The 27,227-nt window shown below is 40.7% G+C and overlaps 2 protein-coding genes and 1 non-coding gene across 4 annotated transcripts; 1 reads left to right on the top strand and 2 right to left on the bottom strand.

Annotated features, from left to right (window-relative positions):
- Positions 1–328: 328 nt before the first annotated feature.
- On the bottom strand, positions 329–1,697 carry LOC105046826 (probable ribose-5-phosphate isomerase 2). The gene has a single exon (XM_010925563.3). The coding sequence runs from the start codon at positions 1,430–1,432 to the stop codon at positions 578–580; it is 855 nt and encodes a 284-aa protein (XP_010923865.1). The 5' UTR covers positions 1,433–1,697; the 3' UTR covers positions 329–577.
- Positions 1,698–9,079: 7,382 nt separating this feature from the next.
- Positions 9,080–13,751, bottom strand: LOC105046819 (threonine synthase, chloroplastic-like). Of its 2 annotated transcripts, none has more exons than XM_010925549.4 (2): positions 12,046–13,751; positions 9,080–9,648 (listed from the first exon to the last, which is right to left on the bottom strand). In XM_010925549.4, the coding sequence occupies exons 1-2, from the start codon at positions 13,661–13,663 to the stop codon at positions 9,524–9,526; spliced, it is 1,743 nt and encodes a 580-aa protein (XP_010923851.3). In that variant the 5' UTR covers positions 13,664–13,751; the 3' UTR covers positions 9,080–9,523. The 2 variants fall into 2 exon arrangements, with proteins under 2 accessions (XP_010923851.3, XP_073108654.1); XM_073252553.1 differs by lacking the exon at positions 9,080–9,648 and adding an exon at positions 11,724–11,956.
- A 12,236-nt stretch (positions 13,752–25,987) lies between these two features.
- On the top strand, positions 25,988–26,059 carry TRNAP-AGG (transfer RNA proline (anticodon AGG)). The gene has a single exon. It is a non-coding gene; the product is annotated as a tRNA-Pro (tRNA).
- The last annotated feature ends 1,168 nt before the right edge of the window (positions 26,060–27,227 follow it).

Raw genomic sequence — 27,227 nt, 5'->3', positions numbered from 1 at the left:
CTTGATTAGATGTGCTTTACGCAATTTATAAATCAACATCAGATGACATACAAATTAGCACAAACAACTTGACACTAAATTCCAACATTCCCACCAAATTAGAAAAGCTAATCTTACAATATCGGATGCATGAACAAAAGAATCGGTTGGTATGCTTCCAAGCATAAAATCAGGTGATATTGCTGTAACTGGTGTTCCATGTCAGAATAAACAATTCACATATTACAATCCGACATAATATGCCAAGAATGAAGCCCTTCATAGCATATAACTTTCTAACCATCAAAATTATGATGAAAACCAAAAACATTTTTTGTTAGACACTTAATAACATATAAGATAATCAAGGGAATCAAACCCCATTCAATATATCACCATTATATTGAATTCCCAACAAAAATTCATGAAAAATTCCATGAAACTTTTAACTTTCTTCCCTGCCTAGAACAATCATTAATTCTCCACCACTTCAAAAGGGAAACAATCATTAATTCCTTTTGAAGGCCAATATATAATCTAGTCTAACTAAAAATCCAATCTTTCTGCTTCCTTTTGTAATCAAATTACCTCACCTCACCTACTGCTTGTCCAACACCGTCACCCCGTCCTTGCCGGCGATGATAACCGACGACGCCATGCCAAGAAACATCCCGTGCTCGACCACCCCCGTGATCCTCAGTATCTTGTCGCTGATCAGATCCAGATCGCCATGGATCCCATTGTCAAAAAATAAATCTACAATGTAATTCCTATTGTCCGTCACAAAGGGCTCGCCTTTCCCACCATCGCCGGTGGAGGCGGCACGTCGGAGCTTGGCATCGAAGCCAGGCTCGCCGTCGAAAAGACTCCGGAGGCGGCCGAGGGTGTGACCCCAGCAGAAGGGAATGACCTCGACGGGGACGGCAAGGCCGCTGCCGCCAAGGCAGGGGACCATCTTGGACTCGTCGACGATGACGACGAAGCGGCGGCTGGCCCCCTCGATCATCTTCTCGCGAAGGAGGGAGCCGCCACGGCCTTTGACGAGGTTGAGGGACGGGTCGACCTCGTCGGCGCCGTCTATGGAGATGTCAACGATGGGGTGGGCGTGGAGGTCGGAGAGGGGGATGCCGACGGCGGCGGCGTGGGCCTCCGTTTTCTTGGAGGTGGGGATGCCGACGATGTCGCGGAGGACGCCGCGGCGGAGGAGCTCGCCGATGCGGTCGAGGGCATGGGCGGCGGTGGAGCCAGTGCCGAGTCCGACGACCATGCCGGACTCCAGCAGTTCCACGGCGCGGTGGGCGGCGATGCGCTTTAGGTCATCCTGCGCCGGGGCGGCAGGCCGCTCCACCGCCGGCGGCGAGCCCAGGGATGCCAGAATGGGGGGCTTCTCCGAGTAGAGGAGGTGGGCGAAGGGGACGGCCATGTCTAAGGTTTCAGAGCAGACGGTACGCATTCTTATAGACCGGAAGGGAGGAAAAAAAAAATCGAATTTTACCTCAAAAATTTCCAAACCCGAGACTACCGAAAGTGGAAAGGGGAATCTTGATCAAAGGAGAGGTAGAGATTTCTTGTATTTATCGAAAAGAAAGATTTGGGGTTAGGTTAGGATTAGGGTTAGGTTTTAGGGTCTGGGTTAACGTTAGGGTTTTGAATATGGAGAGTGGAAGGGGACGGCGACCATGAATTAATTATAGGAAAGTGGCGCCTCGAGCCGGAGGAGGACATTGGGAGTCCAGGGCCGGACTCCGTGTTATATCATCACAAGGTAGAAGAGATTAAGTCATTAAATGTATCCTAAATCAAATCTTATTTACGTGTCAACATAATCTATGCCAGTTCGGTCTTCTATGTTTTGGACCACCGGTCTGTGGAGTCCAATATCGTAATGGGGCACGATTCGGCGCTCGTGACGGTTCAAGTTATTCGGACTCGGGTTGTGTCTTTCGCGAGAAAGAATGATTCCACTTCTTTCGTCATGTCGACCGTTGGATAGCATCTTGCACAAATTTCAAAGTACTCGAACGGTTGACGTCGCGAAACGAGAGGAATCATTCTTTCGCTCGAAAGATACCAACCCGAACACGATTCGCAATCGAGGAAGTTTTGGCTGGGCGGGGACCATTTGGACGGTCCAGATTGGTGGGCTCCTGCTTTTGACCAGGATAGACCCCAGTTGGACGGTCCGGGACGCATCGTATGTGGTGGTCCACGCGAGAACGTTGAGAGAGCCTCAAAAGAAGTCAATGGTAGAGGGGCATTCTGGTCATTTCGGTAAAATCAAGCCGTTATTTTGTCCGTGCAGTGCAACGGAGGTATGCGCGGCGCCAAACATGTAGCCTGGGTCGATTCACCGCATATTCCGAGTTCCGACTTGCTGTGGAATCAAATATAATATTTGTCTTTTTTCTTGATAAGATAATACGAGACTATTTTTTTGGGGTAAGAATATGAGACTATTTCAACATGGCTTATGATAGCTAAGGATTTATATTTTATGTGACAGATACAAGGTCTCCAATTGCATCTACTGTTTGTCGGTACCTTTTGTTATACAAGAGAAAGGACAGTATTGTACCATAGCTTTTTCCATGGAACAAGGAGATATTCCTGGCCGTTGTTGCCTGCACCTTGTACTCATGCAATATAAAAGAAATTATAGCTGTCATTAAACAATTAATTATATCATCTAACCAGAATTTATGGTAGAGAGAAGTGATGGGTTGAAGATGGCTGTTATCCTTCTTTAAACTGTTGGCATCAAGCAAAGTTGGGGGCTTGGCTTGACACCGAATTGTACTCCGAATATTACGCATGAAATTATATTTGGCATCGCTGTCCATGCTGGATGGTAAAGTGGTGGAGTGAATCGGGTAGAATTGCTCAATATCATGCTAAGCCTTTGCGTCAAGAAAAATGCTGGCCGTATCATTCTACTCTGACCTCCTACTGAAAGGAGAAAATGGGGTGAGGGCGAGTTTTTGAACCAAGATCACTTGCATCTAATAGAAACTTTCGAAGATAGCCAATATTTTAATTTCAATTTGAATGTTATCAAAGAATCAACTTCATATCGGCAAGATTCTGGTAAGAAATTATTGGTCTTCTACTGTAGAAAATCATTCTTGCCTCTCTCCTATAATCTATATTGCTAACTCTTGGCAACACAAACAATGCTTAATCGATTGCTTAGGCATGACAATTGTAACTAAAGCAATACAAGGTTAAGCAAACCACCTTTATTGAGGTCTATCCCTGTTGCCTGATGGTGCAATTTTGCAACAAGATAGGAAAAACTAAAGGTGCATTTGGTTACACTTTTTGATTTTTAATTTTTGATTTTTAAAAAATATTTTTTATTTTTTTTATTTTTATTATTGAATAAAAATAAAAAAGTAAAAAATATGTTAGATAACTACGTTGCTATAAAGCAAAAAATAATATTTGGGGATGACAGATGAAGTACTCGACGAAAGAGAAGGGTTCGGGAAGGGAAGGAGAAGAGAGTAGGGAGGTGAAGAGCTCGACGAGGAAGAAAAGTTCGGGCTCTTTACTTTTTGATTTGGCGTTTCAAATGTAGAGAAGCAACAAAAACAGAAAAATAAGTTTTAAAAAGTAAAAAAAAATTATTTTACATATAAAGTAATTATTTTAATTTTTTTAATTTTTATTTTTTATTTTTCATAGTGTTACCAAATATTACTTTTTGATTTTTATTTTTTAAAAATTAAAAAATAAAAAAAATACTTTTTTAATGGCTAACCAAACACACCTTTGGAGATAAATGTACCAATTTAGGTGAATATTCACATGATGAAAAAATATGACTATACTTTCATGAAAAAATAGAAATTCCTAATAGGAGTTGCACAATATATCATTGACAGGCAATTTTAGTTGCTAGGTAGGTTTAATTATTTAAGTAGACTTTTCAACACTATCGGTAGAAAACACATATAGAAAGTACAGCTTTCCAAGGGATTTCATTACTCTCTCTCTTTTTTTTTGGAATAGAAAAAAAAAATATATATATATAGAGAGAGAGAGAGAGAGAGAAAAAGAGAGAGAGGAGAAGAAGAAGAATAATTTTGGGAGGTAAAAATAAAGGTTGGAACTGAGGCCCAACTAGATCAGATGTGGGTCAAGCTGGAACCAAACCTAATGATGCCCACTTGCAGATCCAACTTTAAGCCTAAGTGGAATCTTGAAAATTTTAAAGCCTCGCAACGCTTTCTGCCTCTACCAATTGCCAGATGCTTTGAAATTTAGAGTGCAGATTCCTTGCAATTCGTGCACGGCATGATGAGATATAGTGTACCTATTGATGGCTACAGAATAGAGAGCCATCAAACAGTACGAGCTGCGTGCATTGCATAGTCCGCTCTCATATGTGACTATCCATCCTATGATGGCAGGCATCTACAAGTGCATTGCACCAGTGCACTGCATCATGTAATGCCATGCGCACACTGCAAAGGATCTTTGCTCAAAAATTTATATTCGCCATGACTTTTTATCTCCATGAGAACCTTATCTCTATATCTCAATCTGCGAGCTTGTCCATGACAATGTAGATAATCCATCACCCTTCTAGCTATTTTGTATCTAATAAAATCATTTGTTCAATGGACAAGGGTTGTGCCTTTCGCACTAAAGAAGAATCCATCTTACTTGCACGAAACCATCTTGGTTGTGTAATGTCTGCTTCACGATCTATAGATGAATAAAGGCATTCAGAATACTTTGAGATATTTGTAGGTGTGATCCAATGGTCAATATCATGGAATAACATCCATCATTCTTTCCCACGAAAGAGAACCCTAATCCTTGTTCAACAGCACTTACACTTTACCAAAAAAAAGAAACAACACTCTTGCGGACCTCGTGGAGATGTGAAAATCATCGTTCCACGTACACCGATGGCATTGCCAAAAGGACAAACTCTGCAAGCTTTTGAACAGAGCTAGAGAACGGTCGGATTTTCCCTGCCATGGCTATTAATATTGAGCAAGTTTGGAGACTTGAGGTTGACTTGAGAGATCTCAAATTTTCCTTATTGACAAAAAAATAGATCCTATTATACCTTTCTGATCACATGATCAACTGAGTCCAATCACTTGCCCTAAATTCAAGGTACTACAGTGTCTAACTTGCATTCTGATTCAAACTCCTCATTCCTCAATTTACAAAGGCTTCAAAATAATACCAATTCTGATCACATGAACTAGGGCTGTGGGTTTATGACATACGTTGATAACATGTTGATCGTCAACACCAAATTGAGATTCTGGCTCATGTGATATATATAAAGGCTTAATACCAAAACCATGAACCACCGTATTCAAGGGCACAATTGAACTTAGTCACACAATTCAGGAGATATGTTTCATTTAATGCTATTTGTAGACATGGGAAGTCAACATTAACCAATATGCAGAAGTGAACACTTTCACCCGAGACTGGAACATCCCAATCCAAATAACATAGATACTGGAATGATATGCTTCTTGGTGGTTAAAAAAAAAGAATAGGTGACGTTCAACACCAAATGCAACTAATCTCATCGTTTTGAACTGCAAGTATCGACCTCGGCAATCCCTTTTCAAGGAAATAATCTTCTGAGCCAAGAAAGCATCTACAACAGTAGTTTGGAACGGTCAACTACATAAATATGGTCAAGCATAGCAGCTGGCTCTTTTGTTTATGCCTCCGGATATGGTAAGACTAGATTTTGATGGTGGGAATATTAGATTTTGTCGGTGTGACGTTGATCTTATATATTGGATAAAGCACGCCTAATCAAGAGAAGCTGTCATCTACTCAGAGGTTCATTTGGCTTGAGAACATGAGCTTCTATTTAGTCCTCACGTTTGTCGGAGGAAACTTACCTGCTACTCTTGAAACTTTTGAGATGATAAAATAAGCCCTAAGGAAATTGGTGATGTTTCATTATTTCTTTTTTTTATACAGGTTTTGTTTATATATAATTAATTCTCTCATGCATTTCATTGGAAATAATCACAACCGCTTGCTGAAATTATTCGACTCTCTTTTGAGGTCTGAGATTTGTCCGTGCTCGAACTAATGAGGTTCCACGCTTGGCTAAACGCAGGGTATGCGCTATTTGCTATTATGACAGAGAGTGGATGCTTCAATTCTATGTAATTTCTCTTTTTACTTGAACGAAAGCAATTGATGGGTAATAGCTGCAACAACGTCATGCTAACTTGAAATTATTATTCTACAAATTATACTAATGCAATCGATGAATTTCATCCATTAGTTCCTTTTAAAAAGAATATTTTGACCTAATAAGAATCTAACATTCAATTAAAAAAAAAAAAAAGAATCTAACAAAGGACTCGAGCTCCGTGTGAATAACTGAATCCCCTGCTACCTAGTGAGCAACTAAGCCTAATAGAATTTTTATGAAAAAGTAAATTTAACCTTATTTCAACCTTGATTTCAATTCTACCAGCACAAAAGGCCAAAAAAAAAAAAAAATGAGAGAAAGAGAGAGATAACCCTAGATCCAACACTATATAGAAATAATAAAATAAATGAGCCAAAGCATCAAACTGCACCAGATCAGACATCGGCACCATAGTCCGATTAAAGAGGTGTGAGGTCCCAAGCTAGAGAAGACTACCGATGTCAACAAAACTAGATGAGCAAGCAATTTGGCTAAGTGGATAGTGAGCAAGTAATGGCTCATCTGATGACTACTGCTACAACCCCTAGTACGAGGACCCTTTGGTCTAAGATCAGATTGGAGAATTAGCACCATGTTGTGGCTCCAAAGATTGTTGTTGCCCTTGAAAAGTACAGATGGTATGGACTTTGTCGTGATGGGAGTGATTGCTGATAGGGAGTCTAATGGGCACCCACTGGTTGAAGCAACTAGGGCTTTACTTCGATTGTTGCCATAGTTGCATAGAGCTAGACATGACCAGACTAGACGATCAACAAATATGTTATTCTCATCTTTCTATTTATCTACTTCCTCTTCTTCATTTTTATCTACTTGAAGCTCACCATCCATTGACTGATTTGATATTGATTTTAGATATATTTTACATAAAGCCAGGGCATCAAGCTGCAAGAAAAAAAAAATTATAATTTTATATTAAATTTTTTGTAAAACAAAATATGATATCAAAAATGATATGAAAGTACGTGATATGATGGAGCACAAAAGTTGAACTATATAAGCAATCCATAGTAAAGATGAAGAGCCACATGCGATATAGGTGGTAGCTAATATTGGCAAAAAGTTTGTCAATAAAACTAGCTATTGATATTGCTTTTATCATGTCCTCCGTCATTACAGTTTGCTCATTGCAACATGCTCACCCAGACAAGGGCTAGGTGCCAACTGAAATAGTTTTTCCCTGGCGATTATGTGCTATTCAAAAATTTGATGGTTATGTTTATCAAAAAAATAACACTTACATTTTAATTAATAGGAATGTTGAAATTTTTTTGAATGCATTCTCGACGGACAAAATCTTTCCCCTTGAGATTTTTTTTAGATTTTGTTTTCCTCTTTGACTTTTAGAATTAGCAAATGTCAAAATAATTATCATGTAGCTTATTTCACAAAAATACCACGTATCACATCAAAGAAAAATGGAATTTTTTTAGCACATGATTTTCCTTGAAATGAAGAGAACCAAGGATTGCTTTACCAAAAAAAGAAAACTAAGGATTAAAAAAAAAAAAAATTGAACCAAAAATCCTCATTATCTTTTCTTCTGTGATCATTTTAACAATACAAAAATACAATTTTCTTATTGGTATGTAAAATATTATGCTACAAATTTTACTATAAACTGATTCAGGATCTTAGAATTGCAATATTTTGTCAATATAACAACATGAACCCTACATGCATGGATATAAATAATAGCATTCTCTAAATGATGATTTTATCATCTCCATCCATATCATCTTTAATTTTGGATTGACCATCCCAAACCAAAGGGCTCTTGTGTGGGGCCTATTGGGATAGTTTTAATACTCAGTGGTTTAGTGATTTTTTCCGCACATAGAGATCAACGTTTGATTTTGACTATTCTAAAACAGGTTTTCTCTAAAGATAAAAATAGAGCCGGTAAAATATGATCCGACCTACCAATCCGACCAGTATTCAACCTATCATAAATAGATTTAGATTGAGGCTAAACAGGTTTAGGTCATACATGGATCAATCCGTTTAACCCGTTTAATAAGTGGGTCGGATTTAAATTTTAGATATCTGACCCATTTAACCTATTTAATATTCAAGTTGGATTGAATCAGATAATCCATTTAACCTGTTTAACCTATTTCCGATCCATTTAATCTGACGTGTTTAACCAGTTTAATCCATTTAAGACTCGTTTAACTTATTTAAAACTTGTTTAACCTGTTTCTGACCCATTTAACCCAATCCGTTTAACTCGTTTAACCTAATTTAATTTATTTAATAAATAAATTAAATGAATCCGATCGGATTACCTGTTTAATAAACAGATCGGATTCAGATTTGAATTTTTGATCCGTTTAATAAATAAATCAAATTTAAGTTACAATTTTCTGATCCAATTTGTTTATGACTCAACCCGTTTATGACCTGATCCGATTGCCACCCCAAATAAAAAGCACTATTGGCATTGCTTCTCTTTCCAGAAAATGCTTATTTCTCGTCTAAAAAAAGCACTATTGGCATTGCTTCTCTTTCCAGAAAATGCTTATTTCTCGTCTAATTAGTTTTACTCACAGGAAGTGTGAAGCAACCAAAGGAGTCACAGACAATCAAATAAGAAAAAAGAGAGGAAAAAGGCAAAAAGAAAGAAAGAAAAGGCATTCATCTTAGTGCCTCAGAGCCTGCACATTCATCAACTTGTTTTGATCAGCACACTAGAATAGGTGACGTTCCACAATAGTTGCAACAAATCTCATCTTTGAAATACACAAATCGACCACAGCAACCCCATCTCGAGGGAAAAAAAAAAAATCTTCCGAGCCAAGAAAGCATCCATAACAGTAGTTCAAAAAAATTTCAGATAGAAATTAGGAAGAGAGGTAATAAACACCGTGCACACCAAACGATCATGGAAACTAGTTGAAAATGGATGCCATGCAGATTCTCAACCTGTATTTGCAACATTTTTCTTGTTACAAAAAATATAAGAGAAATAAAAACTTTTTTTTTTATTTCTCTTATATTAAACAAAATATGTATAAACAATCCTTTAAGCAGCTGGCTATCTCTGACTTGAACCAGAGACCTTGCCCTGACGTAAATTACCGCACCTTTGATTAAACCAATCATGAGAGAATCAAAAGATTCTTTTATGGGAGCCATTCATCCTTCCCAAGCATAGCATATAAAACCTATCTGAACCACTAAGCTCCATCCTCTAAAGTCAGAATCAAATTACATCCTTAACCCAACCTATTCAGGAATCCTACTCTCTTATCACAAAAAGACCTGACATAGAATTGAAGTAATGCAGGGCAACCACTCGAGCCAAAGAAAAGAAGAAAGAATAGGAGGAGAAAGCTAACAGCTTGCTACAACTTGAAATGTGCACCATCTCTCAAGTGAGAAATGGGAAAGGAAAAACAACACCTGTAGCACCGCAACTTGGATCGTCAGCCAAATCACAGTCTTGACCCTCAAGTGATCTACAACATACATGTAAATCATTAAAGCAGTCAGCCAAATATTCAAACCAGCATGCACATAGATGTTGCTGAAATAATTAAGAGCCCAAACATAACAAAAGCATCTTAACAGTCAGAATGCATGCAGCCAATAGAGCCAGTAGAAGAATGTTTTTAAAACCAACAGCACAGTTGAATTATTAGAGATCATTCTCATTTTAAGAAACTAAATAGTAACAACAGATGAGGATAATGGACATGGTGACTAAACGAGGAGCAAAAGATCCAGGTAGATGAATATTCGTGTGATACAAAGTCAAAGTGGGCAAAGGCGTGAGAACAGACCAAATCAACCGAAAGAGTGATGAGGAAACAAAACTCTAGGCTCTAAAGAATGATATGGCCACTACACCACCCGCTAGAATGTTGAAGTGCCTGCATGTCATCATAACTATAAAATTCGCCTACGTGGACAATACATTAGGCTTGGGTTGCTCATCCAGATTCAAGCATGTCTTGAAGACAAGAAAGACATAATGAAATAGGGGAAAATACCATCGATATCTTTTAATGACAAGAGGTGGCTAATTGCACAGTTATTTAAATATAAACAGCACAAGCTAATATCAACCCTAAAACTACTATTTAAAGAAATACCTAGACTTTTAAAAGAAACAAGCAGATTCTGTAGCCCATTTTCAAGGCTGATTGAGTTCCACCACCATTTAGTAATAGCTGATTTATTTTTGGTGAACCTAAATGAAGAGGAATATTTGTACTATTACCTTCAGATTCGTCATTCCTCAACCTCAATCCTATGTAAAAGGATTGAAGTTTCAGCTAGAGCCAAGCTGGAACTACAAACCAAAATTCAGTTATAGTTATTGTCACTCTAGGCTCTTAAGTAGGGCCATAATGGAGTTGCACTCCCAATAATGATTGGTCACACCAACTGGGCTAGTATAGCTGTACAATTAGAATGACAGCTGGTAGAATTCTCCGGATAGACATTCTATATCCATTATGTTTTATAATTATTTTTTCATATGCATAAGCATTCAATATATGTGGTGTTAGTAAGGTTCTTAAATACAAGTAATTCACTAGATTATAATCCTAATCCTTCCAACTAAACTTGTAAAAATGAATCAAGTCTAGCTCCTGCTGACAACTCTTCTGACAAGTGAACTTGAATTATATATCACATGTTAGGGCAGCAAAGCTGCCACAAAATTTGATAGATTGGTTTTAACCACCAAAATAACTTTTAAACTTAGCATAGCATCTTGCTATATCTATTCAAACAAATGTAATTAAAAATTAACATCGCTCATAACTCTGCAAATTGTAATTGGGTGGGGGGGCAACAAGGAAAAGAACAGAGCTTGGGGCCCACTTGGTTGGGTCTAAGTGCACTGAGCAGAGACCCACTTTACTGGAGTGGCTTTGGCTCCTGCAGGCTGAAGCCACTTTGGGCCAGTAATCCCTAATTTGAGTTACTGTGGGAACTCGCTCCAGCTCCACTTGGGGCCAACCAAGCACATGAAGTGGGCTCCCCTTGGACTGAACTGGGCTCAAATGTCAATTATGGGCAATCAAACAGATGTTTATTATCAAGCAATCCCAAGCCCTGATTAAATTACCTTCTTTATGATCTAAACAACCAAAATTTAAACATAAAAACATAGCAAACTAAAGCATGACCACAGAATTCCTACCGTCGCCTTTATTCTGTGTGGATGCCGCCAAGGAAAGAAAACTACCTCTCATACTACCTTGGGTCTTCTCCTTCTCTTTTTAGGCCATACAACAAAAGTTCAAGCATTATACACATTGCAAATGGACAATACATGATATCTCTGTATAACCATCTAATCTGCATTTTCAAAAATTCCAGATGTGATGTTTCACAACAATTCTACTTCATTTTGAACCATCACGGTCCTTATTTGGATATTTCATGTCACAAGCATATCCATCTAAACAAAGTTAAAAACTTTTGTGGAATGAATGAATTGTTAATGTATAAGAGAAATAGCTATAAGTCAGGCAGAACTGGTCTGTGTTCTAGACAAGAAGCAAATGACATCGAAAAATGGAAATAGAAATGATTCGATTCAGAATGCACACTTAATTACATGGTCACCGATACAAAAATGATACATCATGACTGGAACCAAGATTGATGAACAAGAGTGAAAATGCAATAATAGCATTCCGCAGATCATAACTAAAGCTATCTATGAACAAATGGCCACGAGTATAAATAGTTCTGCTCCACTTAATCCTACATTTAATAATCGAGCTCCTCGCTCTACCAAACCGGCAACTACAAAAGATGGGATAATCCCATGTGGTCAGATGTATAAGATTCTATTTGTATTGGTAACAACAAAGAGGACTGAAGGTGCAACTAACCCGATGATCGGACTTTCCCCTTTACATCGAGCTTCTTCTTCAAGACGTCCATCACGGCCCCAAACTCGGCCTTCACACTGATAGGCGGGTTCGCATACCTGCACGCCATGTTGGCGATTTCTTTGGAGTGGTAGTCGACCTTGGACTGAGTGAACTTGAGCCCATGCGCAGTGCTCACAACCACTGTCCGGTCATTGGCCTTGATGACCCTCCTATCCCTCAGCTTCGTGAGGGCGGCAAGGGCGACACCAGTGTGGGGGCATGCGAACATGCCGGTGTGGTCGGCGAGCGACATGGCATCCATCAGCTCCTCCTCGGTGGCCTCCTCGACAATCCCATCCGTCGCACGGAGCGCAAACACAGCACGGTCAATGGACACGGGGTCTCCTATCTGGATGGCAGAGGCAAAGGTCGGGGCAGCAGTGACCGGCTTGAAGTCGGTCCATCCGGACTTATAGTGGAGATAGAGGGGGTTGGCATTGGCGGCCTGGGCGCACACGAGACGTGGCATGCGGTCGACCAGGCCGAGCTCCCGGCACATGTCGAAACCCTTGTAGAAGGCGTAGATGTTGCCGAGGTTGCCCCCGGGAACAATGACCCAGTCGGGGACCTCCCAGTCGAACTGCTGGAGGATCTCTATGGCCGCGGTCTTCTGACCCTCGAGGCGGAGGGAATTGAGCGAGTTGGCAAGGTAGATGGGGAGCTCGGCCGTGACCTCGCGGATGAGGCGCATGCAACCGTCGAAGTCGGTGTCGATGGAGAGGACGGTGGCGCCATTGGCGATGGGCTGGACGAGCTGGGCGAGGGAGATGCGGTCGGCGGGGAGGAAGACGATGGCGGGGATGCCGGCGGCGGCGCAGTAGGCGGAGAGGGCCGCGGAGGTGTCGCCGGTGGAGGCACAGCCGACGCCGGCGATGGGGCGGTTGAGTGGTTGGCGGCGGAGGCGGTTGACCTGGCTGACCAGGACGGTCATGCCGAGGTCCTTGAAGGAGCCGGTGTGGGAGATGCCACAGTGTTTGACCCAGAGATCGGGCATGCCGCCGAGGTGCTCGCGGCCGAGGCGCTCGGCCCAGAAGAGGTTGGAGTTGCCTTCGAAGAGGGAGACGATGTGGTCGGCATCGATCTCGGGGAGGACCCACTCCTTCTTGCTCCAGACGCCGGAGCCGTAGGGCCAGGTGGTGCGGCCGACGCGGGAGTCGAAGAGGACGCGCCAGTAGGAGCCCGGGAACTTCTTCAGGGCCTCCATGTCGTGGCGGACGTCGAGGAGGCCACCGGACCGGCTCCGGTAAACGATCTCGTCGAGGGAGTAGCGCTCGCCGGATGGGCCATCGTCCGCCGGAGCGCCAAAGGGGACGTACCAGGCGGAGAAGCCGTTGGCGGGGGCGGCGAGCTCGAGGCGAGCGGCCTCCTCGCGGATGTTCTCGTCCGCCGGGCGGCGGTTCGTGGAGGACTGGGGCTCGGCGTCCGCTGGTGCGGTGGAGCAGCAGATCCGGCGGTGGCGCCGGCGGGTAGGGTTTCGGAGGAGGAGGGATTTGGGAGGCGGCGGTTTTAAGGTAATCAGACGGGCAGCGGGAGAGGTGGAATGATGACGATAGGAGGCGGCGGCTGCGGCGGCCATGCTGGAGGAGAGAGAGAGGAGGACGAAAGGATTTGCTCCCAGCCGCTGAGTTTAGGGGAGCCCAGAAAAACAAAACCCGCATGCTACAACTGTAGTTTACAGGCCGGACCCATAAACGCACCTGGACCGTATATTCGGCTTAAAAATAAATAAATAAATAAATTATTTTTATTTAAATAACTTTTATAAGAAAAAAAATATTATATTTTATTTTTATTTTAAAATCTGTGAGCATTTTTATCTTTTAATTTATCACATATTTTTTTCTTCTCGATTTTTTTTAATTGGAAAAACTAGAAAACAAGTTTAATAGGAAAAAAAAAAAAGAAGATAGAGAGATATCCCTCCTTTTCTCTCCTCCTTCTTCAAAAATTAATATCCAAACAAAAAAAAAAAATCTCTCCTTTCCTTTTCCTTTGAATCCCTCGATTCAAACAAAATGTTAAGCATAGAAGAAATTCTTTGTACATTGCATCCAATATAGAAAAAATACACAGTCCCATCTGATTGAGTCATATATTTATCATTTTTTAATACATATTTAATGTCTATAATTTTATTTTTTTATTTAAAATTTTGAATAACAAAAATAATCCTTCTCTTTTGAAAAAAATTATGACATCCTATGGTCATATTATGACATCATGTGTTCAAATTATAAAATTTTTAAATAATAAAAATATATCTTTCTCTTTTATGATATTTTATGAAAAAATTATAACATCATGCATAGAAAGTCATAATTTAAGCATAGGATGTCATAATATGACTATATGATGTCATAATTTTTCAGAATAGGAAGGTCATTTTTGTCATTCAAATTTTCAAATAAAAAAATAGAATTATAGATATTAAATATGTATTAAAAAATATGGCCATGCGATCTAATCAGATGAAGTGGTGTTTTTATACCTAATGTGATGAATAAAAAAATTTTTTAAATATCGATAACTATCGCCAATCGATTAATTATTAATATATTGCTGGATTTTTACTGCTCCGAAATCTCTATCTTGACCCCTTCTTTGAGATTAATTTTGGCAATAATATGATTGACAGTATTGACGAGCTGAATTTATAATCCAAAATCTTGACTCTCCATTGATCATTGCAGGCAAAATCTATCTATTTAGGATCATCGTTCTCGAAGCAGTGTCATGAACTGCCCGTGAAAGCATCACTTATGCAGGACTGAGCGGCTAATGGACGAGGACACTATAATGATGGTGGATTGGATGCGTTGATGGAGAGGGGTTGACATCCATCCAGGTTCATGATCGTTGGGGTAAACTCGCTGATCCCAATTTTGATCTTCACGATTATGACACGATGATAGTCGATCGATCGAATATATGACTCTGATTGATCGATTTCGATTCAAATATAGCCGACTAATCGAATGTATAATTTCGATAGAGCATCGATCAAACTGATGACTCCGATTCCTCATCAACCAATTGAATAAATATCATCGATTTATGGTCAGTGACCGACGATACAGCAGAATCATCAACTGACGATCGTGCCCACTACCGACATACAGTCGGCTAATCTGCTCAATATGCCATAACCATCACAAATGGTTACCGACCGCACATCACGGTGCCATAATTGAAAAATTAATGACTCACTACGTGATTATGGTCCGATGATTTAGTGCCATAAAATACGGGACCACATCCGACGGTTACAAAAACCTCATCTATAAAAAGGGGTAAAGAAAATTAGGTTGGTAAGCCACTTCTGGCCAAACTCTACTATTCTGAATATTGACATATACTGTTCACCAACTTTTCTCTCTAACTTAAGCATCGGAGGGTCTCCGTTGGACACAAATCTGGTCAGTGCGGACGTTGTCTTGTAGGTATTCGTTTCTGGCAACAGGCGACAGAGAGTTGGTCGTAATAGATTGGCGCACCAGGAAGGAAGAAAAAGAGACAATATTCATCATGGCAAAAATCAGAGCCCATTATTCGACTACAACCAGATCGACGAGACACTCTTTCCATCGGAAAGAGGTTCCTCCCCCTCCTCTAGTAGCGAGCCTAGTTCCTAACATCCTGTGGTCACCACTGACGTCCAGATCGCTGCACTCGTGCAGCAGATGACTGTTCTTACGAAGGCAGTCAGAAGCCTTCAGCAGCAGCAGACTCAGCCTCCACAGCCACCGGCAGAGCAACCGATAGCGCAGTCGGTCCCATCCAAGCACAGCCGCCATCATCCACGACGATCACAATCTCCTTCACCAAAGTGGCCATCTCGGCTCTTTCATCGGGACGAACAACGGCACTCTCGACGTGCCACCCATCATTCACGGCGTCCCCTCCTTCTTAGTTGGATCGAGCAAGGAAGGGAAAGCGACCACGAACACCGTCTGCTTCCCCCTCTAACTCATCGGGAGGTTCCACCCCTGAAATTTTTCAATGGCCACTTGATGATTATGAATGTAAATTTCAAGAGATCAATCGTCAACTTGCTCAGCTTTAAGTGGAAGGTCGGAAGTCCTCCAACGACTACGACTTCCACACCACCCAACCGCTTTCTCGACACATCTTGGACCAACCGATCCCATCTCGATTCAAGATGCCTCAGGTGGACCCATACAACAGATCCACCGATACGATCGACCATCTTGAGAGCTACAAGACTCTCATGACGATTCAGGGGGCCACCGACGCCCTCTTATGCATCAGCTTCCTAACAACTCTTCGAAAAGCTGCTCGAGCCTGGTACTTCAAACTTCAGTCGGGAAGCATATATTCTTTCAGATAGTTAGAACATTCTTTCGTGGCTCACTTCAGCACCAGTCGAAGGCCGCCACGCACTTCTGATAGTCTCTTCTCGATTAAACAATGAGAGACTGAAATATTTCGAGATTTCGTGGCTCATTTTAATGCAGCCACACTTGAAGTCAAAGACCTCAATGAAAACGTGGCTATCTCGACCATGAAAAGAGGTCTGAGGGGATCTCGATTTACATATTTTTTGGACAAGACTCTCCCTCAAACTTATGCCAAACTTCTGGAGCATGCATACAAATATATGCGCGCAGACGAAGGAGCTTCTGACCGATACCAGACAGAAGGCAAAAGTCAGAAGAAGATGAAATAAAAGAAGGAAGGAGCTCCGGCTGAATCAAGTCGGCCACCATCCAATAAGCGGATTTCACCCCGACGACGAAGTTCAAAGTTAAGTTACGACAGGTATGACTCCTATACTCCTCTTTTCGCTCATCGTGTGCAGATCCTTATAGAGATTAAAGGAGAGAAATATCTATGACACCCCCCATCGATGAAAGCGTTGCCAAAGAACCGCGATCGGAAGAAGTATTATCGGTTTCATCATTATCACAATTATGATACCGAATAATGTATCCAACTCAGGGATGAGATAGAAGCCTTGATTCGATGAGGCTACCTCGGTAAATATCGAAGAGATCCACTGACTCAACCTCCTGCTGATCGACGACCTCAACTGCAAACTGAGGAGGCTGTAAATAATCAACCGACTGTAGGGGCGATCAACATGATCTCTGAATGACTGGACAGGGGGGCAACTTTTGAAGATGAGTTAGCAAAGCGATGACGACTCGATAATGTAATAACTTTTTCGGAAGAAGATGTTCGAAGAATTTAGACTCTCCATAATGATACTGTTGTTGTTTCGGCAACAATAGCAAACTATGATGTTAAAAGAATCCTTGTAGATAATGGAAGCTCAACTGATATTTTATTTTATTCAACTTTTTTTCGAATGTGACTGCCGAATGACCGACTCAAAGAGTTTCAACACCATTGTCGGCTTCACAGTAGATGCTGTCACAGTGGAAGAAAAAATTTTTCTCCCCTTAACCGCTGGGACCGAGCCACAACAGAGCACTATTTTCATAACGTTCATGGTAGTTCAGGTACCTTTGACTTATAATGCCATACTCAGATGATCCGAGCTTAATGTCCTCAGAGCAGTGATTTCGACATACCATCTGTTAGTCTGATTCCCAATAAAATATGGAGTTGGAGAGATGCATGAAGATCAACAGCTCGTCCGACGCTGCTTTCTCATCTCTGTCCAGAATAATAAACTTGAAGACTCTTTGCCTATTGACAAGTTGGACCAAAGAGAAAATCAGGAGAAGGATGAACCGGCTGAACAACTGATTTCTATCCCGTTAAAAGAAGAAGATTCTGAGAAAACAATCCGAATTGGATCACAATTACCCGACTCAGAACGGCAACAACTAATAAAATTGCTCAGGACTAATGTCGATATTTTTGCTTGGTCGGCTACTGACATGCCCGGGATTCCTCTAGAAATAATAACTCACCGACTTAATATCAACCCAAATGTTAAGCCGATGAGACAAAAGAAACAACCTTTTGCTCTTGAAAAATAAAAGATCATTGATGAAGAAGTCAACAAACTCCTTGCAGCAGGCTTCATCAGAGAAGCTACATATCCTGACTGGCTTGCCAATGTGGTAATGATGAGAAAAACTAATGAAAAGTGAAGGATCTACATCGACTATACTGATCTGAATGTAGCCTATCCGAAGGACAGCTTTTCATTGCCAAAGATTGACCAATTGATCTATGCGACTTCCGACCACCGACTTTTGAGTTTCATGGATGCCTTTACCGAACATAACCAAATCCGTATGGCACCAGAAGATGAGGAGCACACAGCTTTTGTGACCGATAAAGACATATACTACTACAAAGTAATGCCTTTCGATCTGAAAAATTTCGACACTACCTATCAACGGCTTGTCAACAAGATCTTCAAGATGCAGATCGAGCGGAACATAGAAGTATATGTAGATGACATGCTAATGAAGAGTTCTCAAACTTCAGATCATGTTCGAGATCTGGAGGAAGCTTTTAGCACACTCCGATGGAATCAGATGAAATTAAACCTGACCAAATGTGCATTTGGAGTAACCTTCGAAAAATTTTTCAGATTTTTTATTTCACAACGAGAGATTGAGGCTAATCCTGAAAAGATCAAAGCCATCATCGATATGAAGCATCCGAGTTCAAAGAAAGAGATACAGTAACTCAATGGAAGGATTGCCGCACTCAATCGATTTATTTCTATGTCGGTCAAGAGATGCTTGCCATTTTTTAAAACTTTGGACCGACGAAGGATTTCTTATAGTCAGATAAATGCAGACAATCCTTCGAAGACTTGAAACAATACTTGACTTCTCCACCTTTGCTTACAAAACCAAGGGTCAGAGAGATTGTATCTTTACTTGACAACTTCGGTAGAAGCAGTCAGTTCGGTGCTCATCCAGAAGGATGAGAATCAAATTCATCGACTCATCTACTACACCAGCAAAGTACTTCATAATGTCGAAGTTCGATACTCAAGGGTAGAGAAAATGATCTACGCCTTGATTATATCAGCACAACGACTTCGTCTGTACTTTCAAGCTCATCCAACTGTAGTTTTGACAGATCAGTCGTTGAAGGCGATCTTACATCGACCTGACACATCAGGTCGGATGGCAAAGTGGACAGTAAAGCTTGATGAATTCGATATCCAATATCGTCCACGATCGTCCATGAAGGCACAAGTCCTAACTGATTTTGTTGTCGAATATACCATATTCGATAATAAGCCAGAAGACACAGATGACAATACAATAAAAGAGGATACGACTTCCGACCCTGACCTAGGATCGATCTGAGTGCTGCACATTGACGGAGCATCTAATGCACAGGGTAGTAGAGCCGGCCTTATACTCACAAATTCTAAAGGGGTAGTCACTGAATATGCCTTTCGGTTCCATTTTAAAGTCTTAAATAATCAAGCCAAATATGAAGCACTTTTGATCGGCTTGAAGATAGCCAAAGAGTTCGAGATCGACAGTTTGAAGGTCTTCACCGACTCACAACTGATTGCTGGATAGGTCAAGGGTGAATTTGAAGCCCGAGATCCTACTATAATGTAGTACCTTCAAAAGATGAAAGATATTACGGTGAGCTTGAAATATTTTGAGATCTTTCACATCCCCAGAACCGAGAATACTCAAGCTGATATACTTTCACGACTGGCTACTACTGCTTTCAACTTGTTGGATCGAACATTTGCCGAATGTCTCGAGCAGCCAAGCATTGACAAAGTCGAAGAAGTATTGTAGCTTACTATCGAACCAAGCTGGATGGATCCGATCGTCCAATACCTGACTGATGGGATCCTTCCTGTGGATTTCTCAGAGGCTAAACGACTCCGATGGACAGCCTCTCAAGATGTGATGAATGGTCATCTATACAAAAGGTCATTCTCTCTCCCCCTTGCTGAAGTATTTGGGACCTACGGATACCGACTATGCACTTAGAGAAGTACTCAAAAGGATTTACGAAAATCACTTGGGGGTAAGTCTCTAGCTTATAAAGTCCTGCGACAAGGATATTATTGGTCCATCATGAAAAAGATGCAGCTGAACTCATCCGAAGATGTAAACCATGTCAAAAGTATGCGAATATAAAACATCAACCGACTTGTTTGCTGACATCAATTGTTGCACCATGGCCCTTCATACAATGGAGGATTGACATACTTGGTCCTTTCCCCAGACATCTGGTCAGAAGAAATTCATAGTGATCGCCATCAACTACTTTATCAAATGGGTAGAAGCCGAACCTCTGACACAAATCACTGAAAGTAAGATGGAAGACTTCATTCAGAAATTCATCATTTATAGATTCGATTTGCCACACACCATCATCACCAACAATGATCGACAATTTGACAATCAAAATTTCAGAGAGTTTTGTGCGAAGTTTCATATTACACACAAACTCACTTCGATCGACCATCTGCAGTCAAATGATGAAGTGAAAGTAACCAATCGGACAATCTTGCGCAGGCTAAAAATCTAATTGAATGAAGCCAAAGGCCTCTGGGTGGAAGAGCTATATCCAGTCTTATGGGTGTATCGGATAACTCCTCGCATACCGACTGAAGAATCTCCCTTCAACTTAGCTATGGAACAAAGCAATGATACCGCTCGAGATCGGATTGCGATCAACAAGAGTCGAACAATATTGTGAACCGAGCAACTCTAAATGTCAGAGAGCCGATTTAGATCTCCTTCCAGAACTCCGACAGCAAGCTCAAATTCGCATGGCTGCATATCGACAAAGGATAGCCTAGTATTATAATGCAAAGGTCAAGCCGAAGGTCTTTCAGTCAAGAGATTTGATCTTAAAAAAAGTAGAAGTCTCAAAGCCTTTGGATCAAGAAAAACTATCTCCGAACTAGGAAGGATCTTACAGAATATCCGAGACTCTTAAACCAGATGCATATCGGCTGCAAACTCTCGAAGGGTCAGTGATTCTCCGAATATGGAATGTCGACAATTTGAAAATGTATTATCAATAAAGTCATCGATATGTACATTATTTGAAATACAATCAAAATTTTAGAATCACAAGTCTTTGACAAGTTTTATCAACTACCGACTAAATGTCGGCTTTCATTCTTAAAATCGAGTTGTTTCCTGTACTTAGACATAAAGAATCAACTACTTCAATGATAACTGTATCTCAGTTCTCCTGTAATAACCGACATCGACTACCGACTTCACTACAAAAATCGAACTATCGACTATATTTTGGTTCTCAATGTCGGCTTTCCATTACAAAAGTTGACTATAGTCGAAAGATTAATATGCCGACTTAGTCCCAACTAAGCAAAATAAAAAATGCCAAAATAATCAAGGTCGGATTGGAATTATACCGACTAGGTTACAGCCAGTCGAAAGATATTCGGCTTGCCATCGATTATCAGATAATTTGACGTACAAGTCCGACCAAACGTCGGGCATGGGATATTCGACCTACAATCATTATCTTAATTTTGTTAAGTACGTCAAAACGATAATGCGACTAACGAATATTCTACAAGTCCTACCGAGTGATCAGGCAATCGATTAATGTTCGATGATTATTCTATATTGCAGGCATTATCAACAAGCAAAACAAGAGTCAAAATTTGGAAGAAGATGTTTTCATTCATTATCAAAAAGAGTTACAAAATTGGATCGAAGTCCAACTACAAATGTCAGATTACAAAAAGAGAAAGCAAAATACACCGACTAAGCTTCGTCATTATTCCTTTGCTCGGGTGTAGCATCTCCAACTTGAACGATTTCAGGCTCAGTCAGTGCTTTTTCTTGAATCGGAGTGGCTTATTCTTCAGCAACTCCATCTTTCGATTTTGGAGGGACGATGCTGCTCAAGTCGAGATCCGGATATAATTTTTCGATCGTATCTCGACCGTCTTCATACCCGACATAATACGAAGTGAAACCATTTTCGAGGATCTTTTTCCTGTATTCTTTCAAACCTCAAAAATCTTCAACTGCTCGACCCAGTGCTTCTCTTGTCGACTCTGCTTTCATCTTGGCCAAATCAGCATCGGCTCGAGCAAAGAACAATTCTTCTTCGATCAGTGCCAACCTTTTCAGGCTGGCCCGATGATATTCACGTTCGGCTTCAAGCTCTTCAATGCATCCGTCTCACTCTTGTCGAAGCTGGTGGATAGAATGCTTCTTGCTCTTGACCTATGATTCAAGAACCGAAATAGCCCCACGAGCCAACGCAAGTTCGGCCCTTGAGGATGCCAAGTCGTCAGTGAGTCTGAAAACCTCCTCCTGAAGTTTGGCTTCTCGCTCCACTGCTGACTTGAGTTGTTCAAGTGCAGCCGCTTTCTCAGCATTGGTGGCTACCACCTTATTCTTCCACGCGCTACGAATGTCGGCAAACTTCGTGTAGCCGATCTCCAGGTCAGACATATCGTGGATCAACTACAGACAGAGGATAAGTTGGGTTATAAAAAAAAAAGTTTATCAAAAAGACTTACCCCGATGATGGTCGGGTAAAAGGATGAAAATATTTCGATCACCGACCGTTTTCTTCGATGCTCCCGATCGATCGAAAGGAGAGTCACCTGGCACAGTCGCTTGGCCAATATAGAATTAGCCATGGCTGATTTATCGACGAGCACTTGGAGGTCGAAGTGCACCGCGTAGCCCTCCGATACTGCATCATTCACCAACGCCACGGAAACTTTTCCTCGATCTGTTGTCGGTGGCCCCACGTTTGAAAGCGAGGGGAAGCTTGAGCTTAACTGCACCCCGATTGAAGGAGCAACTGGCGCGGCCGTGGATTGTTCGGGCTCTCTTGCCTTAGCTCGAACCTCCTCAAGTGGTGGGACTATCGATGTTGTTTCGATAGCCCCTTTGCCGTCTTCTCCTCGAACGACATAGCAGGGAGCACTGTCGGAGCCGACAATGCCAGAACAGGTTCAGGAACCAATGTCGATGGGGCATCAGGTTCCACTACCGATGCAGAAGCACCGACTGAAGTTGATGCCTGATGCCTTTTCGACGATCGTGAAGGCCCGACTTCAGATGCTGCCCTCTTTTTGACAACATGCTGACGAATGTCGGTACTCGACACCCACATCTTCTGTTGCATAGCTGCAAGTACAATGGAGATCAGTACAATTTAGCAAGTAAAAGAAAAATCAGAAATAACTTATCAGCTATACTATACCTAGATGAGGAATCGAACTAAGACCGACGTCATAAAGGGCCTGTTCGGTTACAAGCTCTTTCTGTTTTGGCACCGACATGTCTTTCAGTCGGTGAAAGTCCTCTTGATCGTCGACCTCTATCCGACTATTGTCGTTGGGGCCAGTACGAGAATCGCCCCAACAAGAAAAAAAATCCCAAGGAAGCGAAGAAGAAGCAAAGAAAAATTAGTTCTTCCATCCATGAATGGACGATGAAAGACCAGTGATAAATGAAAGGCCTTTTCGGAGGGTTGAAGAACCATCACTCTCGAGCCTTCGGATGAGGTCGGAGAATAAAGAAGGCTCGAAAAGAGAAGGATTGGGCATGGTCGGCAACATCCGACACGGTAAAGCAAAGCTAATTATCAGTCAGACCGAGTTCGGTGTCAGCTAAGCCGGACAAAGTCCATAATAATCTATAATATTTCGAACAAATTTCAGAATCGAAAATCGAAGATCCATTTGAAGATCTTCAACGTAGAAGGCCATCTGGCCCGAAGGTGGGTTATTCATCCGACCATCAGCTTCAGGAATGAAAAGTTGAAACTACTCCGAGATACAAAACTGCTCCCGAAGTCGTTCGCCATTCAGTCCCGAAAGTGAAGAAGACTCCATATCTGGACTCGACTGGGATTCATCCATTGAATTTTTCGACCGATCTTCTCAAGAAGGAGAAGCCCTAACCATGAGAATTACTCTGAAGAAGACAGAAGACTTTAGAAGAAAGAAGAAAGGACTCGAAAGAAAAGCAAAGTTGACCTGAAAGCTGAAAGCGATAACTTTGGGCATTGGGACAACAACCCAGCAGAGTCCCAGCACCACCAAAGACAATGAAAAGTAAAAATTTGGCTAAGAGCGATCCTATATATAGGATCCCTCAACGGTCGAAATGAGAGTGGTCAAATCAAAAATCCATCAGATGACGACACATGGCAACATCTGGATCGACCATTGGTCGGATGATTCAATGCACCTGTCCAGATTGAATCACATCACCCCTATCCGCATGAACAATTCCGACCCAATAATATCCGAACATATGGAACAAATCTACTTGTCAGAATCATATCATTCAATGTTGAATCGACTTTTCGAAACGACATCTGATCCTAACAATTGATACCGAATCGTCCGATCAGTATAACTGATGATTGTACCTGCCAATACGATAAAATAGATGATCATCCATATCTCGAAGGAAATGATGTCAAAATCGAGACTCGATGTGATGGAACTCTCTTTGTCTAACGTGATAAATCACGTGACAATTTACACGTTGGATCACTTTAGACTTGAGAGTGAGGGATAACTGTTAGGATAAACCCACCAACCCCGACTTTGGTCTCCATGACTTTGACTCGACGATAGCCGATCGACCGAACATATGACTCCGACTGATCGACTCCGATCCGAATATAGCTGACTGATCGAACGCATAACTTCGACGAAGCATCGGTCGAACTGACGACTTCGACTCTTCATCAACCGATTGAACAAATATCACCGACTTATGATCGGTGACCGACGATACAGCAGATTCATCAACTGATGACTGTACTCACTACCGACATACAGTCGGCTAATCTGCTTAATATGCCATAACCGTCATGAACGATTATCGGCCGCACATCATGGAGCTATAATGAGAAATTAATGACCCACTATGTGATTATGGCCCGATAATTTAGCGCCATAAAATACGAAACCATGTCCGACGGTTATAAGAACCTCGTCTATAAAAGGGGGTAAGGAAAACAGGGCTGGTAAGCCACTTCTGGTCAGAACTCTGCTACTCTGAATATTGACATTTACTGTTCACCAACTTCTCTCTCTATCTTAAGCATCGGAGGGTCCCCGTCGGACACAAATCCGGTCAGTGCGGATGTTGTCTTGCAGTTGTTTGTTCTCGACGACAGGCGATGGAGAGTTGGCTGCAATAATGATATTTGGAGTTTGCTGGTGGGATCATCTTCATGGATATTAGATATGTCTATCGTGAAGTGAATAGTATCGCAGATTGGATTTATAATTATATTATCGAGTACTCTAAAGGAAAATAGTTGAACTAACTATCTATTTTGTTTTTTTAATTTTTTTTTTTAAATTTTTTGACTTGTGTTAATATCATAATTGTATAATTTTTCTGTCTTACCCCCTCTCCTTCCTTAAAAAAAAAAGTTAATTATTAATTAAATTATCCATCTTTTGATTGATATTTTAATAATTACTATGATAAGTCGTGGAAAAAGCTAAGAAACAAAGAGAGAACAATAAGCCAAGGGATGAAGCTTATTTCACCGTTTCCTTGGAACGAAGATGATCACTTTAATAAAGACTCCGATGAGAATAACTTTAATCCTTGTGTTTGAGCACGTGCTTGGTCGATTGAACTGATAGTCAATAATTAACTAGCAGAAACCCAACAACCAAATAGTCTTGATGTCGAAGGAGATCACGTAGAAAGCAGTGTGTAGAAAGTTCAAGCTTTACACAGGCTATGAAATATGAATAATTACAATTCTAGATTCAAGGAGATTAATTTTTTATTAATCATATTGAATCAGTAAAAATGCGCTTTCATCAATAGAGAAGCATTCAAGAGCCCAGGCTTAGTATTGTCATAGATTTAGGGCATGTAGATGGAAAATACTAGTGCAGTATGAGCACTACTCCTGAATATACAAAATGAAGATGAGATAATGTCAATATCATAAGATATGAACGAAAAAAATGCTCACCAGCGGGCATTTGGTCTAGTGGTATGATTCTCGCTTAGGGTGCGAGAGGTCCCGAGTTCAATTCTCGGAATGCCCCGTTTTTGTTGTCTTTTAATTTATCATGGATGGACCTCACCAAGCCAAGTCAGAAATCAGTATTTGGTTGAAAATCTGGCTGGAGAGATTTCACGGCGTCCTTAAATTTTGCATGCCTTTTTTTTTTAATATATATATATATATATATATGTATATTGGGGCTGATAACAAGAACGTGTTGTGTGAATAATCTCTGATATGTTTGGTTAATGTTGGTGTAGCTTCACTTAAACATGGAGTTCCGGTAATTGATTGTTGCCATGTTGATTATTTGTGGAACTGGTCTTGCTTGAGAGAGTGGTATGCATATGACAATGACCATTATATCGAGATTTACGTTGACGTATGCAAAATTATTTGCACACACTACTAGTACCGGTTAATCTTGTTTTAGGACCTATCATTTGTATAGAAATAAATATGTCCCCTCCATCTAAACCATATCGTATCTTCTTAGTCTAACAGGAACATCAAATTGATCGCTAGTGTTTGCAACTGATTGTTTAATATTTATTTATCTCTTGAACAAATTATTCTTCAAGTGGGGTCAAAGAAAACCCTATCGCCAGTGAAGGTGGAGACTACATATATGGGAACTCATGTTCATGTCAAATCCAAGATAGATCATTGAATGCAAGTGGAAAAATAGAAATACAAGACCCTTGAATCTTTTAAGTATTAAAATTATCTATATCTAAAATTGGACATTAAAAATCTGAGATTTATTAAAATGGATTTTAATGACTTAAAATGAGAAAACTAAATTTCCATACTTCAATCTATAACTAATTTTTATCTAAAATTGATCAATGCTTAGGAGCCGGATATATGCCTGGGATACATGACTGAAGTCAAGCTACAAAGAAAAGAAAAAAAGCTATTTAAAAGAAAGCTTTCTTATATGCCTTTATAAATATATGAAATTATGTATACATCATCACAAATTTACTGTTTACACACACACACGCGCACGTGTATATATATATATATCTTTATAATTATTTTTTATGCATATACATTTATAGATATTTGAAATTATGTACATATACTTCCAAATTTACTTTTGCATGTAAATCCCTATAAATTATTTATTTTTGCATACATACTTGAGCAAATTTATTATTTGCAAGTTTACATTTGGAATTTATTTCATTTTGCACATCTCCCCT

The sequence above is a fragment of the Elaeis guineensis genome, chromosome 2, assembly GCF_000442705.2.
Source record: "Elaeis guineensis isolate ETL-2024a chromosome 2, EG11, whole genome shotgun sequence".
Classification (NCBI taxonomy): domain Eukaryota; kingdom Viridiplantae; phylum Streptophyta; class Magnoliopsida; order Arecales; family Arecaceae; genus Elaeis; species Elaeis guineensis.
Note: the sequence above shows the minus strand (reverse complement) of the source record. Positions and strands in the feature narration are given on the sequence as shown.

What these genes read in the sequence shown, in the direction of transcription:
- LOC105046826 (XM_010925563.3), bottom strand. Translation starts at nt 1,432, where the DNA reads ATGCGTACCGTCTGCTCTGAAACCTTAGACATGGCCGTCCCCTTCGCC.
- LOC105046819 (XM_010925549.4), bottom strand. Translation starts at nt 13,663, where the DNA reads ATGGCCGCCGCAGCCGCCGCCTCCTATCGTCATCATTCCACCTCTCCC. An exon ending in GGGGAAAGTCCGATCATCGG is followed by an intron (nt 9,649 to 12,045) that starts GTTAGTTGCACC and finishes TGTATGTTGTAG; the next exon opens with ATCACTTGAGGGTCAAGACT.